The sequence below is a fragment of the Nipponia nippon genome, unplaced genomic scaffold (assembly GCF_047370975.1).
Source record: "Nipponia nippon isolate SJK-2023a ecotype South Korea unplaced genomic scaffold, ASM4737097v1 scaffold_2, whole genome shotgun sequence".
Taxonomy (NCBI): Eukaryota; Metazoa; Chordata; class Aves; order Pelecaniformes; family Threskiornithidae; genus Nipponia; species Nipponia nippon.
This window is the reverse complement of record NW_028262336.1, coordinates 109,025,926-109,041,483: the sequence shown is the minus strand read 5'-3', so window position 1 is coordinate 109,041,483 and position 15,558 is coordinate 109,025,926. Positions and strand designations below refer to the sequence as shown.

The 15,558-nt window shown below is 43.8% G+C and overlaps 1 protein-coding gene and 1 long non-coding RNA gene across 9 annotated transcripts in view; both read right to left on the bottom strand.

Moving 5' to 3' along the window:
• The window catches only part of USP12 (ubiquitin specific peptidase 12), a 47,020-nt gene extending 46,531 nt beyond the window's left edge, over positions 1-489 (bottom strand). For all 5 annotated transcript variants that reach the window (XR_015704681.1, XM_087757203.1, XM_087757205.1 and 2 more), the window contains exon 1: positions 99-489. Coding sequence is in view for 1 of the 5 variants with exons in the window: in XM_087757204.1 (XP_087613330.1) it covers positions 99-146 (48 nt within the window). In the remaining 4 variants the exon portion in view is untranslated. The remainder of the gene's footprint in view (positions 1-98) is intronic.
• Positions 490-3,200: 2,711 nt separating this feature from the next.
• On the bottom strand, positions 3,201-15,429 carry LOC148055918 (uncharacterized). Of its 4 annotated transcripts, XR_015704678.1 has the most exons (5): positions 15,087-15,429; positions 14,822-15,011; positions 9,286-14,404; positions 8,476-8,579; positions 3,201-3,700 (listed from the first exon to the last, which is right to left on the bottom strand). It is a non-coding gene; the product is annotated as an uncharacterized LOC148055918 (long non-coding RNA). The 4 variants fall into 4 exon arrangements; XR_015704675.1 differs by having other exon boundaries at positions 9,286-15,011; XR_015704677.1 differs by lacking the exon at positions 3,201-3,700 and adding an exon at positions 5,835-6,304 and having other exon boundaries at positions 9,286-15,011.
• Between the last annotated feature and the right edge of the window lie 129 nt (positions 15,430-15,558).

Sequence of the window (15,558 nt, the reverse complement as noted above, 5' to 3'; positions counted from 1 at the left end):
AGCCCGCCCCGGGCCGCGGCCCCCTCCCCCGCCCCCGGGGAGCCGGCAGGGCGGGAGAGAGCCGCCCGGGCCCCGGCCGCGGCCCCTCGCTCACTCACCATGGTACAGACGGAGGCGATTTTGGAGACGGTCATTAGGATTTCCATCCGCCCAGCGCCATCTTCCGCCCAATCGCAGCGCCGAGCCGAGCGGAGCCGGGCTGGGCCGGGCGGGAGTAGGAGGGGAAGGGAAGGGGAGGCGGGCGGCGGGGGCAGCCCGGGCAGCCCTCACCGCCCCCGCCCGCGCCCGCCGCGGGGCGCACGCAGCCCCGGCCGCCCCGATGGCCGCCCCGATGGCCGCCCCGGTGACCGCCCCGATGGCCGCCCCGGTGACTGGCCGCCCCGATGGCCGCCGCGATGGCCGCCCCGATGCTGGCCGGGCGCGCGGCTCCCCGCCGGCACCACAGAGGCTCGCTCCCCCTCGCCCCGCGCGCGGCCAGCACCGCGCGAGCCCGCCCCCCCCGGCCCGGCCCGGCCCGGCCCGGCCCCGCCCCGCCCCGCCCCGCCCCGCCTGCCGCCGGGCCCTAGCGCCGCCGGGTGACGGCCCCGACCGCCCCCCCGCCCCCCAGCCTCGGCGCCGCCTCCCCGCGCCCCGCCCCCCGCCCGGCTCCCCTCGGGCCTGGCTCCGCCTCCCGCCCGCCACAAGCGCATGCGCGGCGCGGAGTGGGGGGCGGGGCGAGGGCGCGCGCAGGGCCGCTTGCAGGGGCGGTGCCTCGCTCTCCTGAGGGCGGCCGTCGCGCTCCGGCATGGCGGAGGGCGGGCGGCTGGCGGTCGCTGCGGGGGCCCAGTCTGAGGGCCCTCAGCGCGCAGGGTGTACTTTTTTTCATTTTTCCTCCTTCTCTGGCCCTAGAGTTGAAGTGTAACGGGCGGCCAGTGGGTGAGCGCCGGAAGAGTTGGGGGCAGGTGGATTAGTGGATGTTGCTATACTCCAAGTGTTGAGCCGCTCCAGGAAATAATTCCCTCGGGAACTGGAGAGGAGAGTGAATAGGCACAACTCATAGCCAAACGATAAAAGCAGATTAAAAAGTAGAACTAAGAAAACTGTTGGCTTTTATCAACTTAATCACTCTAATGCCAGACTGACTCCAGAGTGAGCTGTGCCATCTGGAGAGCCGTTGTCTTCTGAGAGCCATCCCCCAGGGTCCCTCCCAGGAAGAGGGGGACGGGGGGGACGGGGGGGGCACGCACCTATGAATTCCTCTCTTTCCTTTTTTTTTGCTTCATCTCTAGATGACCAGCTCTTTGGTTTCTGTGAGTCTGGGATTTGCAAGCCCCAGCCTCAGACATCTTGGAAAGTAAAGCTGATCTGTAGAGTAGTCCTTTGTATCAACTGCTTGAGGTATCTTCTTGGGAATGAGATGAATCGTCTAGATGTGCCTGTTTGGCAATCTGGATGACTCATTCAAGGTGTTGATGTCTGCATTAAAGAAGCATAAAGCTAGCTAAGATATAGAATCACAGAATCGTTCAGGTTGGAAAAGACCCTTAAGATCATCAAGTCCAACCGTTAACCTAGCACTGCCAGGTCCACCACTAAACCATGTCCCTAAGCACCACATCCACACGTCTTTTAAATACCTCCAGGGATGGGGACTCAACCACCTCCCTGGGCAGCCTGGTCCAGTGCCTGACATGGAATGTCCCGCCCTGTCTTTTTTTTTTTTCATATGTGGGAGCCATCTAGCAGATCAAGACGCGTTATTATTAAGAATAATGTCTGTGCATATAAGGCCTAGATCACAACGCATCCTTTCACTGTAAAAAAGATATTTTGGTATCTATAACACTAAGTCATGGTACTTTCTATGATCTTCAGAAGTAAAAATTCTTTATCAACTAAATTAATGGAAATTGTAAATTTTCCTTCATCTGAAACATAAAGAACATGACTTTAGAAATTCTTATAACTAAAATCTATTGCAACCTGAAATATCCTCAAGCAATTCTTTTATATAATATCTGTGGTCTAGAAGTATATATTTCAAAAGTATAGTATTGGGGAAAATGAATGCCTCTTGGTTGACTACATTCAGAAACAGTTGCCACAGAAACCATGGGGGAGGACAGCATCAGGAGAATGAGAAAGAATAGAAACAAAAGGAGTGGATTGGCCATTTTTGTGCAAAGAAGCAAGAACGGATATTTGGCCAGCTGGAAGTGTCAAACTTACAGATATCCAGCAGTTCATCTACTGAAATACAATGCTGCAAGACACATCTGTAATACGATTCCTTACAGTATTAATCAGACATGCTACAAGAGATACTCCTGCATAATCCAGAGTGGACGAAGTCTTCAAAAAATGACACAAGGAAAATATGACGGCATGCTGTTTCCCTGAAGCAAAAACACAAAAAGCAATTGCACTATTGCAGAAGCTTGTAACATTATCTGGAAGATAATTCAGTTTGGAAATAATTACGTAGCGTCAGGTGGAACTGTACAGGCCATAGAAAACTGCAGGAATCTTGAAAGGCACTCAAACGGAAAGTCAGAGATTGCCTTTAAGTTTCTTCCTACTCATAAATTAGAGAAAGAAGGCAAAATGTACTTAGTGTGAGGTGCTCTTTCTGTCTGTAGTTCCAAGGGAAAATTTAGATGTTGTGGAGTATCAGACCACATTTCAAAAAGAGTGGGGGATGTATGGCTACACTGGCCTGCATCTGACAGGTGTGGGCTAATCGTGGCTGGAGACTTAAGCAGAGCAGCTGCGAAGATGCTAAATTAGTAACATACAGAGAGACCTATTTTTTTTTTAATTCTGTGTAAACTGAGGTGCTGTGTTATGAGCAAACTGAACTCATGCCACATAGAATGAGGGGAAACACAGAAACACTTTCTGTACCATCGGCCATTAAAATGAGGTAAAATAAGAGGAAAAGAGTAAAAGAATTGGAAATTGTCACTGAATTAATTGTCATCGCTAAGCCCCTTGGGGTGATTGGAATTATTCACAAATTAAGTATTCCAGGTACTTGACCAGCTAAGGAAAAACAGGGTGGGTAGACCAGGATTGTGCGCCTGTTTGTGTATGCTTGAGGAGACAGAGCTTTGAAAGCAGCTACAGAGCGACTGTAACGCATATAGATCCGTATGGTAACTGACCCTGTCTGAGACAAGATATCAGTCATATCTTGTATCACTGGGGAGAGACAGGATCCACCTGACAAAATGCGACAAGCGCATCTTTGCCAGCTGGCCAGCCAAGCTGCTGAGGGGAACTTTAACTGGGAACAAGGACGTCTCGTGATCACAGACCCTGGGTTTTGGGGGAATTTCAGCCTGCTCGACATCTGCTACAAGCACCACACATCAGGATGCAAGCAGTCCAGGAGATTTCTGAAAGGCATCAAGGATAACTTCTTGATACTGGCTGGGCCAACCGGGGGTGATTCACAGCTGGATCTGCTCTTCACTAACAAGGAAGAACTGGGGGGTGTGGTAATCAACGGCTTGGTTACCTAAGCCTGGGCTGTAGTGACTGAGGACTGGAGTTCAGGATCCTGTAGGGGCTGAGGAAGGAGAGCAGTAGACTACAGACCCTGGCTTTAGGGGGACAGACCAGTTTATTCAGGAAACTGGTAGGTGGGATCCAGTGAACGGCAGCTCCGAAGGGTAAAGTTGCTCAGGAAAGCTGGCAGGAGAGCCCAAGGATCCTAATACTGAGGAAAAACAAATAAATGTATTAGTATTTTCAGCAATGAGAAAGCAATACTGATGTGCTGTGAAGATAAAAAGAGTGGCTAAATAGGAAATTAAATTAAGGCTGGGGTTATCATAAGATCTATATGGTTTGGTAAATTTATCCCATTCAGATATAGTGTGTCTCAATATAGATGCAAGTAGAATTACTTAAAAATGCAGTGAGCAAGTCATGTTTGCAGAGATGAGGGGCTGTGTTGTGGAGAGCAGTGACTGAACACTGAAAAGAAATTAAGAGTTAACAGTGGCCATGCCAGCAAAAATTAATTTCCAGTCTAATGCTATGGTATAAGCAAATAATGGAGTCCTTGACTATATAAACAGAGACGTGGCAAGTAGGAAGAGACGTTATTTTCCTTCTATGTACGGCATCGGGGGGATTTTTGTGGCAATACTGCGCTAGCCTCTGGTGTCCTTGTTGTCAAAAGAATGCTGAGAAATCATTTGAGGCTGGAGAAAATTCTTTGCTTGGAGAGACTTAAAGAGCACAATCTGTTTGGCTTATCAAAAAGATGACTGGAAGGTGGCTACAGTGATCTTTAATCTTGCACAGTGAGAGGCGTAACAAGAAAAAATAACTATAAACTGAAATCAAACAAGTTTGGGTTGTAAATTACGCACATTTTTTAACAGTGGAAGACATTAATGGTTGGAATATGCTGCCAAGAGAAATGGCACATCCAGTATCCCCTAAGGGCTTCAGTGAAAGGATAGATGCTTTTCTCACAGAAGTACATTAGTTGAACAGATAGAATTCATTCTCTGCCCTGAAAGTCTCTCAGACCATGCAGTTGTTGTTATTACATTACCATAACACCTAGAAACACAAGTCAGAGGCCAGAGCCCTTCGCCTCCTTAGTCACTACACAAGATATTAAGAGAAAACCCCAATCTGTCTTCTGAAGACCGGATACTCCAAATGGAAGGAGGCACCAACAGACACAGAGGAGCAAAGAGAAAATATAACAAGTGTAAGCTGCTGCTGCTCATCCTGCGCCTCTCCTTGTTTCATAATCTTGTGGTTTGGCAGGAGCCCAGCTTACTCTGGGCTGTGTGGGTAGGCTGGCTTTAGAAATTGAAGAGTAGGCATGGTACAGGTACGTTTGTGCCTGTACCATCTATATGTGACTACAGATGGTTTTGCTGAGTCTGGGGCACGTCAGGTTTTTATTAACGTTGCTTGACAACAGAATTGGCCCCATGAATCTATTTACCAGCTCCGCTAACCAGTCAAACCACCAACCAGTCGCACCGTTGCTGCAGTATGTGAATGCAGACATATCACATCTGTTGTTGGACTAGTACACAGTATGATTGCAAGATTGTAGCATAATAGGATCACAGGATAATTCAGGTCGGACAGGACCTCTGGAGTCTCTAGTCCAACCTTCTGCTCATAGCAGAGTCAGATTTGAGGTCAGAACAGGTTGCTTTGTGTACGTATAACTCTTTACTTGTTCTGGAAACTCTTAAATTTGGATCCAGACATAATAGAGGCAGCGGCTGGTCCTTGCAAGAAAACCATCTGAATTCACCATCTGTATTTCTATTGACACATAGCCCAGTGAAGGTCATCCACCATTCTCACCATATATTAGCCAGCCTTGCTATGGAAATGCACCTTACTTTGTAGGCAACGGGTGTTGCAGGATTTGTGCTATGAGGTAATAGGGAGTAAGACATAAAAGACATTTTTCCCAACTTGTATTTCATAATTCCGAGAAAACCTGAAGCTGCATCAAATTATACAGAACTGGAATCTTTAACACATTATGTGAGTGAAACTGGATCCTTCTGGGGAACAGAAGAGACAAACAGGAAATATATTCGGAAAGTCATGTTATATCAAACCATCTTGTACTGACTGACAGGTAGTTAAACATCTATATTAGTAGATTATTCTTTGTAAATGATGTTGATGGTACATTTTCAGAAAACACAACTGTTTTCATAACAGTTGTACATGCTCTCTGGGAACCATGACGGGGGGGTGATAGTAGACTAACTGGATATGGGAGGACCTGAGCAAGTACTTAAACAAGTGATACATTTTATTCATAGGTTCAAAAGAATAAATCCAGTCTTAGTTGTAATCATAAGGAAGACATTAATAAATTGTCATCACAGAAAACTATATACTATAAAAATCATGATACTATAATTGTGCAATAGATAAATATTATTTTATTCCTTAGCACTTTTCATCAGTAAATCTCAGAATATTTTACAAAGAGGTGTGAGAAATAATCATTCTTAGATCAAATCTGTAAACAGAATAAATTAGGTGAGAGTTCTCTGACAGGGTAAAATTTGCTCATGATGATTTTTCCCTTACACTCATTTTGGAAGACCAAAGGTTTCCTCAGTAAAGGTGTTGGGTTTTGTTGGCTTGTGTTTGTGTTGTTTTTTTTTTTAAAGCAGAGGGTAATATTTGTTTCTTGCAGAGTTCACACATGGGGATATTTTGATACTTTCATTTTCACAGCTCAGCTGATACTGGGCATCTTGCCATATATATAGCTGGCAGACAATTAACCTCTTATTACACAAAGGATTACCAGCATCTGAAAAGTTAAAAGAGAAAATAAAAAATTTTATGCTACTAAACTGAATACAAATTTCTACCAACAGCATTTAAAGTACACATCAGTTAAGAGAGATGTCCAATAAGACTGTAAAATATAAGAATTTAGTTGTGTTGAAAATAACAGTAGATTTCTAAACTGTTACCACTGTTTGAGTCTTTAGACTCCTAAAAGTGGGTGGAATTCTAACTGAAAATAAAGTTACAGTTCTTAGAAAAAGAGTCCATTTATAAAATGGTAACTCTTTTGAAAGATGTCATTGTATTCTGCAAGAGAAATGTGTGTAGTTTGGGTCTCGGTGATCTCGATATGAAAGGACGTGAGCTAAAACAATAACTGTGTGCTTTTTGACATTGTTCTGAACAGAATCTTTTGGAGAAATAAGGCCACAAGTATATTTAGAAATAAGGTTGTTTAATATTGTAATGAAATACTTTCAATAATAGAAACTTCTCTTAAAAAATTAATGGCTTTGATCCTTGACACAGGCACTAGGGAAACGATTGTCTCAGTAACTCCAGTTTCTCCGCAGTATGAAAACCTCAGGAGTCAGCGACAGCGCTCTAACACTAACTTGGAAAATCCATTACCACAGGTGAGAAGTACAAGACGCTTCTTCCGTCTCTGTGTTCTCTACCAGAATACCAAGCAAAGCTTCCCGCTGCAGTCAGCAAGATAGTGTTTTTGTGATCTTTGCAGCAGTTCTCCAAAAGCAAGATGAGCTGTCATGTAATAACAACAGTGACGCACAATGTGACAACAGGCAGCCTCCAGGTGAAGAGTCTTTGTATCATTACAGTCTCTCCCACTAATCAGTTCTTTACAGTACCAAGATAGAAATGAAGCTGAGGAGGAATATGTAAAACAGCATGCAGATAGCTACGCGGTGGAAAAAATTATCAATAGGAGGTAGAAAAAATACTGGAAGCAGCTTTGTGGAGATAATAAAATTGCTAAAGAGCACTTACTGTTAATAGCCTGTGTTTTTCATGACACTAATGGGTGGTTAATTATTTTTGTTTTAATTGAAACATATGTCGCAGTTAGCAATATTTTGTGCTTCCGCTGATCTAAAGCTATTGTTCAAGTGCATGTTGCAATCAGTTCTCAGACAATGCTCTGTTTGTCAGCAATACAGAAGTAGAATGATTTTGATTTCTTCTCTTGGAAGATTTATACCCCGGAAAACCCACAGTTTCCCTCTGTACTTGCAGATGGTCAGTTAAATACTCCCATCTGGTTATACTTGTTTTTCTCTGGTTATACTTAGTTTTAAAAAAAAAACAACAAAAAAACCAAACCCAAAAAAAACCCCAAAACCCCAAACCCAACAACCCAAAACAAACAGCCAACCACAGGTTATCACATGAGCAGCAGAACTAATAAAGCTGTTTCATACAGATTTGTGCCCTGTGTCTTTATACTGCAGTAACCCGGGCATCACCTCTTTGTCCTGTATGGCCTCATTTCCTCTTTCCATTTCCCCTGCGATTTCATTTCCTCCTCTCCCCCTGCGGCACTTCTTTTTGCCATTTGCCCTCTATTTGTTTTTCCCTGTTTTGCCCCTTCACCTGTACTGCCTCTCTCCCTTGAATAAGCTGTGGCTGCCTTGGAGCAGCACATATGCTAATTAGCTCACATTACTATTTTGCATATTCTGTGAAGGACTCCACAGCATTTCCCAAATACTAATGAATCAACAATAACCCTGCTCCATAAATATGTGCTACTATTCCTACTATACATATGGGAAAGTTGGTCTAGTTTATCCTTGGTTGGTCGTAGCTTGGTCAAGTTTATCCCTTGCTAATTCTCTGTTTCGCTTCTCCTTGACTGACCATTGATTTGTCTTTTCTGGCTGTAGCGTTTGTTCAGAGCAGCTGTTGTCTCACTGACAGGGGTTGTCAGAGCGTAGCCAATTCTCATTATTTTATCACAAACCTTGTGATATTTGATAGTTCCCTTGCAACCACAGTTCCCAGGTTCAGGTGATGAAGATTACTTGAGAAATTCACCTTTTGCTTATTATAACAAGTTTCTGGCTCAATAAGCTAGAAAACTGAAAAAAATGTGATGGCAGGACTGAAAATGTTCAAATAGGGCGAAAGTAAAAGCATATGTGTTTTTAAAAAATACAACTGCATCTGTACCTTGTCACATCATGGGGTCTGTCTTAGGTTCATCATTTAAGATACTGGTATGTGTAAGACTGCAGAAGCTACAGCCAGTTTCCCATTTTGGAAAGGAGGCTGGCCTGCAAAAAAAAAAAAAAAAAAAAAAAAAAATCACTCAGTGAAGGCTGATATTTTCTGACCACAAATTCAAACTCTGCTAAACACCTAGGAAAGAATATATAACTGGAATTATAATCACATGTGAGGTGCTTTAATGCAGAGAATAGTGTGCTTTTTAGTCCTGTAGTTTCTGCATTTGATTCTTCTTTCCTCTTCTTTCAAGAAGAGGGTATGGAGGCAGGATAGGATTTTCTTTTAGCATCCAGAAGATGCATAGAACTAGAGCAAGACAATAATGTTTACTGAAAGATTGTTACAATCTGCTCAGTACTCGAGTTTGCAATAACTCTGGTTACGTCATGCATTATTAAAACGAGCATTTTGTAGCACTATTAAAATCATAAACATGCCGCTTTGTCTTTCTGCACTCATACAGAAAAACAAATTTTCTTTGGCATAGTTTGAAGATAAATTTAAATTTGCGCTTACTGGGATTCAGCTAACACTAAGTAGAAGACATTAATTTACTTGAAATAAAACTAGCAATATTTTATATAGCCCTTTCCTTCCAGCAAGGTTCTTTGCTATTTCATAAGCAATTAAAAACAATGATGTTAATGGCTCTGATTATAACAATTAATAAGAAATACAAACGGCTGCCTCAGATACCAATATGCTAATACAATGCCATAGAGTATTTATAGAATAGAGAATCATTCCACCCACATTTTTACTTTATGTTGTTGCATCCATCAGGCATGTTGCCTTTTTAAACTGCAGCACCCAATGTTGAGAAGCTGGAATCACAGACGCAAAACAATCTCTGGCACCTATGGAGGTCTGTAGTCCAATCCCCTGCTCAAAGCAGGTCCAGCTAGATCAGGTTGCTTAGGGCCATGTCAAGTTTTAAACAGCTCCAAGGATGTAAATTCCACCATCTCTCTGAGCAACCTGGTTGAGTTTTTGACCACGTTTACATTAAAAATGTTTTCATTATCTTGAGTCAGAAATTTCCCATGTTCTAACTTCTGTCCATTGCCTCTTGTCCTTCTATTGTGCACCCCGAGAGGTGCCTGTCTCCATCTTCTCTGCACCCTCCCATGAGATAGCAGAAGAGACATATAAGATTTCCTTCTTCTCTGCCAGATGAGCAAACCCAGCTCTTTCAGCTTCTTCTCATACGTCCCTGTGCTTCAGCCCGGTGACCATCTTGGTGGCCCTCCGCTGGGCTTGCTCCAGTATGTCCATGTCTTTTGTGTCCTGGGGAGCCCAAAACAGGACACGCACTCCAGCTGTGGTCTCACGGGTGCCAAACGGCAAGGAAGAATCCCTAGCCCTGCTGGCTAACCTCTTGCTAATACAGTCCTGGATGTAGCTGACTCTGCAGCAAGGACACATTGCCGTCGTCCACCAGGACCCTCAGGTCCTTTTCAGCAAAGCCCCTTTCCATACAGCCAGCCCTCAGCCTGTCCTGTTGCATGGGGTTATTCCAACCCAAGGACAGGACTTTGTGTTTGCCTGTCCTGAACTTCAAGGTTCCTGCCAGCCCATTTCCCCAGCCTGTCTCCGTCCCTCTCAGTAGCAGCCCTGCCCTCCAGTGATATGAGCACTCCCAGCAATTAGCTATCATCTGCAAACTCACCTGAGAATTAGCACCAAAAAATTGTTTTGTAATATAGTTTCAGTGAGATTTCATCAGTTCAGACTCAGTGTGCCATTATTATAAACTGTTCCTATACATGACACTTCACATCGGGTATTACATTTCAGCAGCAAAGCTCATATTCAGATCTACCTAAAGTTAAATCTCTTTGCCCTCCAAAGTTAAGCCTGTCTTGAAAAACCAATTGCTGTAGGTAGAGCTTCTGTTAAAATTATACTTCATAGTGAATAAAATAGTCACATGCTAGAAATCAGATAAGGAAAAGGTCAACTAAGTCTGGCCCTCGCCAGTCGGCAGTTTTTTCGTAGAGTGTATTTGTTTTGTTTTGGCTTATCTACTTTAAAATGATAAAAGGCCAATTCTGTCCTGTTTATTCCTTATAGACAAAAATTCTTTGAAGACACTGAAAGTTTTGCCTGAGAAAAATCATCAGTAAACAAGAACTGACTTTGTGACACCGAAATCACTGAGAAGCCTGCCATTGCATGACCGTGAGATTAAACAATTCTCTCCTAGTTCCCAGCTAGCAGGTTAAGGACAAGTACCGAAACATTTACAGCCAGAAAAAAAAATTCAACCCCAGGAGCTTCATGTTTGGTGGATTGTGATCATCTTCAGTAATAAGAGGAAGTATCTCAGGAGGAACTGGTGCACAGTAAGCAAGCTAACTGGGACTGTTGCGTACAAATCTGATCACTGATACTCAAGAGAGAGGTGTGGGAATGGGAGCAAATGCAGAGTGCCTGCCATGCGGCCGGAGGCTCCAACAGCCTGGTTTATTTAGCTTAGTAAAATGAAGGTGTAAAGGGGTTATCATTCTTCTGTGTAAATAATTACAGAAAAAGGGCAAACATTGTTGTTCTTCCAGCTAGAAGTACACATAAGCTCAGACATAAACAAATGAACAGAAAATAGCAGTATGTTCCTAACCATTAAGCCAGTTATTTCTTAAACTGTAGTTAAGAGCTTCCAAGAGGGCTGGCAAAGGGCTTAAGGGGAATTGTGAAAGATCAGATTTTTAAAAATATATTTTAATATTAATTCTATACTTATATTCAACACATTATCAAAAGAAAATCCCCACATTATGCAGATTTACTGATAGCAGCAGCTTGGTTCCTCCATGGCAGAGGAGCAAAAAGTATCCATAATTACCAGCTGTGTCAGCCAACGAGTGGCTAATCACCTGTAGTCAAAACAACTAAATATACAGAGCAAAGCTGATGCTGACAATGTGAGGAGTTCCTTGTTCCTGGCTAGATGGGTTTGACTCAGGGGAGGTTACACAGAGACAGCAGACTTCAAAAAAGTAGTAATGCTTACAAGAAGTTGGAGAAAACACTGCATTAATGAAGCCGGTTTCCTGAGAAGCCACTCCGTTAGTAAGGGAGGAAGGGGACATTAATTGCTTTTGAAATGAAGTTTGATAAATCTGAAGTTTGATAAATGGATTATATGATTTGGTACCCGTGAGAAGCTGGTCACGGTTACACGACAGCTTCCTTGCAAGTTCCTGATGATTGCTGTACGGCCAGTAAGGCAGTATTCACTGAGGTACATGTACAAGTAGAATGCCGTGTTATTCAAATATACAGTTGATTGACAGAACTTGTCAGTACTTCAAATTTTATGTGGCAGTTGAGATAATGATGGAAAAAAGGCCATTTGTTTGGCTTCAGTATCAATCTACCTGCTTCTAGTAAAATTTTGAATTAGGAATTAATGTGTAAGTAACGTATTAGTGTAACGAAAACTTTCACCCATGTGTGATGTGCTGGGCCCCACCACAATTCTAGGTCTGTACAGGTTTTGCTTTTTCATTTCTCTCAAAGGCACGCTGTCATTATTTTCCATTCCTCTCTCCTGACTGGCAATGCAGCTCAGTACAGCCACCTGCACCGGCACTTGGGCTATCCCACAGTGAGACCACTCAAGCAGTTTGTCCATCCAGCCATTTTGGGAGGTGCTTGATTGATTAGACACAAATGTTATTGATTTTAACTCCCGTGAAACTAGGCTCAGGCTAATATTTACAGAATGGGTTTTGTGGATGAGTTGAACTGACTACCAGAAATAAAGAGGTTGTTAGAGCTAGAATCATCGGGGAGCTAAAGAGACCATGAAAGGGGACAGAAGCATGAGTCTGTGATGCCCAGTAACAAGATCCTTTTGGAAAGAGTGAACAGTGGAACACCAGGGTCAACTTAAGAGGTGACAGAGATGACTTTGGTCAGTAACTTTTTGATCAAAAGCACTAGGTACATGCTGCCCTTCTATGGATGGGAGCCTGCCATGGGGTAAGCAATTAACTTCACAATCTTGATTTTCAATTTAGTTTTGCAGCGTTATCACAAGAGGAACTGCAGATTTCAATCCTCTTTATTTAGCACTTATTCTCAGTTATTTCTGTTAAAATTTTGCTCCAGTCATAATCAGCTTTTTTTTTTTTCATGTAATGAATGCATTATGTGAGACACAGGAGACCTACGCCCTACTGAAGGGGAATATTTTTCATTTTTCACCTCGAAGCCCTTTACAAACTCTCATTAATTTAAATTCCTTCCGCACCCCTGCTGAATAACCTAACACAAATGCAATGTCACACTCGAGATCTCTGTGTGTATCACTTGGTCCTCTGAGCTTAGGAGCAAGCCAGATCCCACTGTGCATTAAAATTTCGGTGAAGGATTCCTGACAGCCCCATATGCAGAATCATCATAGCGCATTATTCTTTAGAGAGAGCTGTTGTCCAGACAGATGCTGCAGAGAAGTGTCAGAAACAAAATGGGGCCCTCCCAAAGAAGATACCAGAATTGTGACTGTGGGAACTTGGGGACTGGAAATGGTTTTTTTGGCGTGGTACTTTCCACTCTGAAAAACAAAGTGATGTTTATCTAGTCCCCACTGCTCGGACTTCTAATGAGCCCTCCCTTTCAAGCTCCTTTCCCCAGCAACTTTTGAATTGACTCCCATGGCAGCTGCTTTCCCTCTCTTGCTCTACCTCCAAGCCAGGGAGAGTAGGAGGGAAACTCAGTCTACCGTGGTGTAGTAAGATTTCCAGAGTACATTAACGGGTGGAGCACCAGCCTGGGACCTTCATGGGGTTTTAGATCTTTACGTTAAGCTGGGCGTTGCCACTCATGTTCACCTCCGTCTTGAGGATGTGGTGTTTCTGCAGCAGAACCAGATGTGGTATTAGCTGTACAGCCTAGGAGGAACTGGAATCTGGATCCTACAACTGCAGTTTGATCAACGAAGAACACTTTTAGGCTGGGTTTCTGAAGGGATGAGGCAGGGCAGTAAGGGAAGCACCCGCAGTCTGGAATGTAGAGCTGCAGGTCTCCCCCACGTCTGCTTGGCTGCTACCTCTGGTTTCCAGACCAGAACTCACCCCACAACTTGTGCACCTTTATCTGCTAGAGACAGCCATTATTAAGAAATCCTTTTGTGAGCAACATACAAAGGCTCTTCAGTCTTTAAGTGCTCAGTAGGCCACAGATTTGGGAAACCACGTATAAAATGTTGGCAGATAGGATGGACCTCTGGGTCAGACCCAGACAGCATGCCCAGTGAATGATTCAATGGAGACAAACTGTGAAACATGATTGTTTCTTCAAAACGTGGAGCTAAAGAAGGATCCCGGGAATGTGCTAATCAGGGTAGATTTTATGAATAAAAACATTACTGAAATTTTAAATCAACCTGTCATGCAGTTTATGCAGGAAAAAAAAATAATGTAGCAAATCCTGAATGTCTTGGCCCCAAATAAAACAAAGTTCAATTAAGGTCACAGTTACTACTGCCTAATGAATTAAAACTTACAGGCTTTATATGTGGACATGAGTTTCAACATGTAGAGTTTCCTCCCCCTTCTTTCCTGCTTGACTTGGAGATTTGCCCTCTATGTAAATCACTGGGAAGAGTAAGGAGTTCAGCTCACTGAAAATCCCTATCTTCCTTTATTCAGTAATGCCTTTTCAGATTTGGCTTCCTGTCTTTACTTTGCTTGATATCCTCCCAGACATCTCTCTATCTGTTGCCAATATGCTTCCTCACCTGAGCTGTTCAGGCTCGTAATTATCTTCACGCTTGGAAACCTAGGCTGAATGCATATTAAATGATACCGATTTTCTCTGCGTAGATATCAGGTGCTGTAAATTCTGGATTCTTCATGGTACAGAGCTGGAATATAGACACATTTCTTCTAAATATAACACTTCACTCCCAAGAGATTTCCTGTGGAGACAGGGCCTCTGTCTGTCATAACACGCCCCGCCAGCTAGCTTTGCAGGCAGAACCTGATAGTGTATTTAATCCTCCATATCCACTCTTGCAACCCATAAACATTAAACTGGCTTTAAAATGATGATAGAAAGGGCTTAAGTTTTGCAAGACAACATTAAAATAACTGTGAAATTAGTCAGAGGATCAAATATGTTTTTATATGCCACTTTAAGTAATCATCCCTCCCCTAAATCAAATAAGTGCTTCTTTCATTCAAAACAAAAATTCCTGCAGTAGGGCAACTTCTCGCTGAGACAAGTTTTGAGCTGCCCCTGCGTGTTTAGCTCAGGGGAAGGAGGCCCTCTTTTGACTCACTCCCGCCTGTAATCGGCTTCCCAAGATGATTCCCGTCTGCTCCGATATTGACGATGCACAAACACAATGAGTCATGCCGCCAGCTCTGGAAGCTGCTCACCAGTCCGCTTCATTTTCAGGCACCACACAGCTGATGCAACCTGTGGCTCTTTGTTGAGAATCCGTACTTTATTTATCTTTGTGGAAACATCTGCCACACAAATTGGAGATTAGGGCATTATAACAATAATAATAAAGCCCATTACAATAATAAGAAACACCAAACCTGAGCAGCCTCTCCGCTTCTGCTGTTGGTTTGCTTCTCCCACCATGGTTTCCTGCCCAGCACTACTTGATCTCCAGTCAGGCAGCTGTGACTGACACATGGCAGCAGGCGGCTCGCATTACTGCAAATTTAAATTTCGGTGCACTTCTTTAATGTCGTAAAACAACTTCTTGGCTGCTTATATTTTACATTGTGGACGGCGGGCCAGCCGCTCCACCACAGAACTCTCTCCTCAGCATCTCTGACAGACACTTGGCTCGTTTTCCCGCTTCCCCGCCGTCAAACCTCTCCTAGCCCCGCCTCACGGCACAGCCATGAGCAAAACCACCATTTGCCCCTGCTTTAGCGAACGGGTCACACTTCTGCCGGGCCAGCTCCGTGGCTGTTTATCAGGACCGGCGTGCAAACGCTTCCTTCACGACATCTACCTCTCGCAGGCAGGCAGGCAGGCAGGCGCCTACCCGGGGCTTTC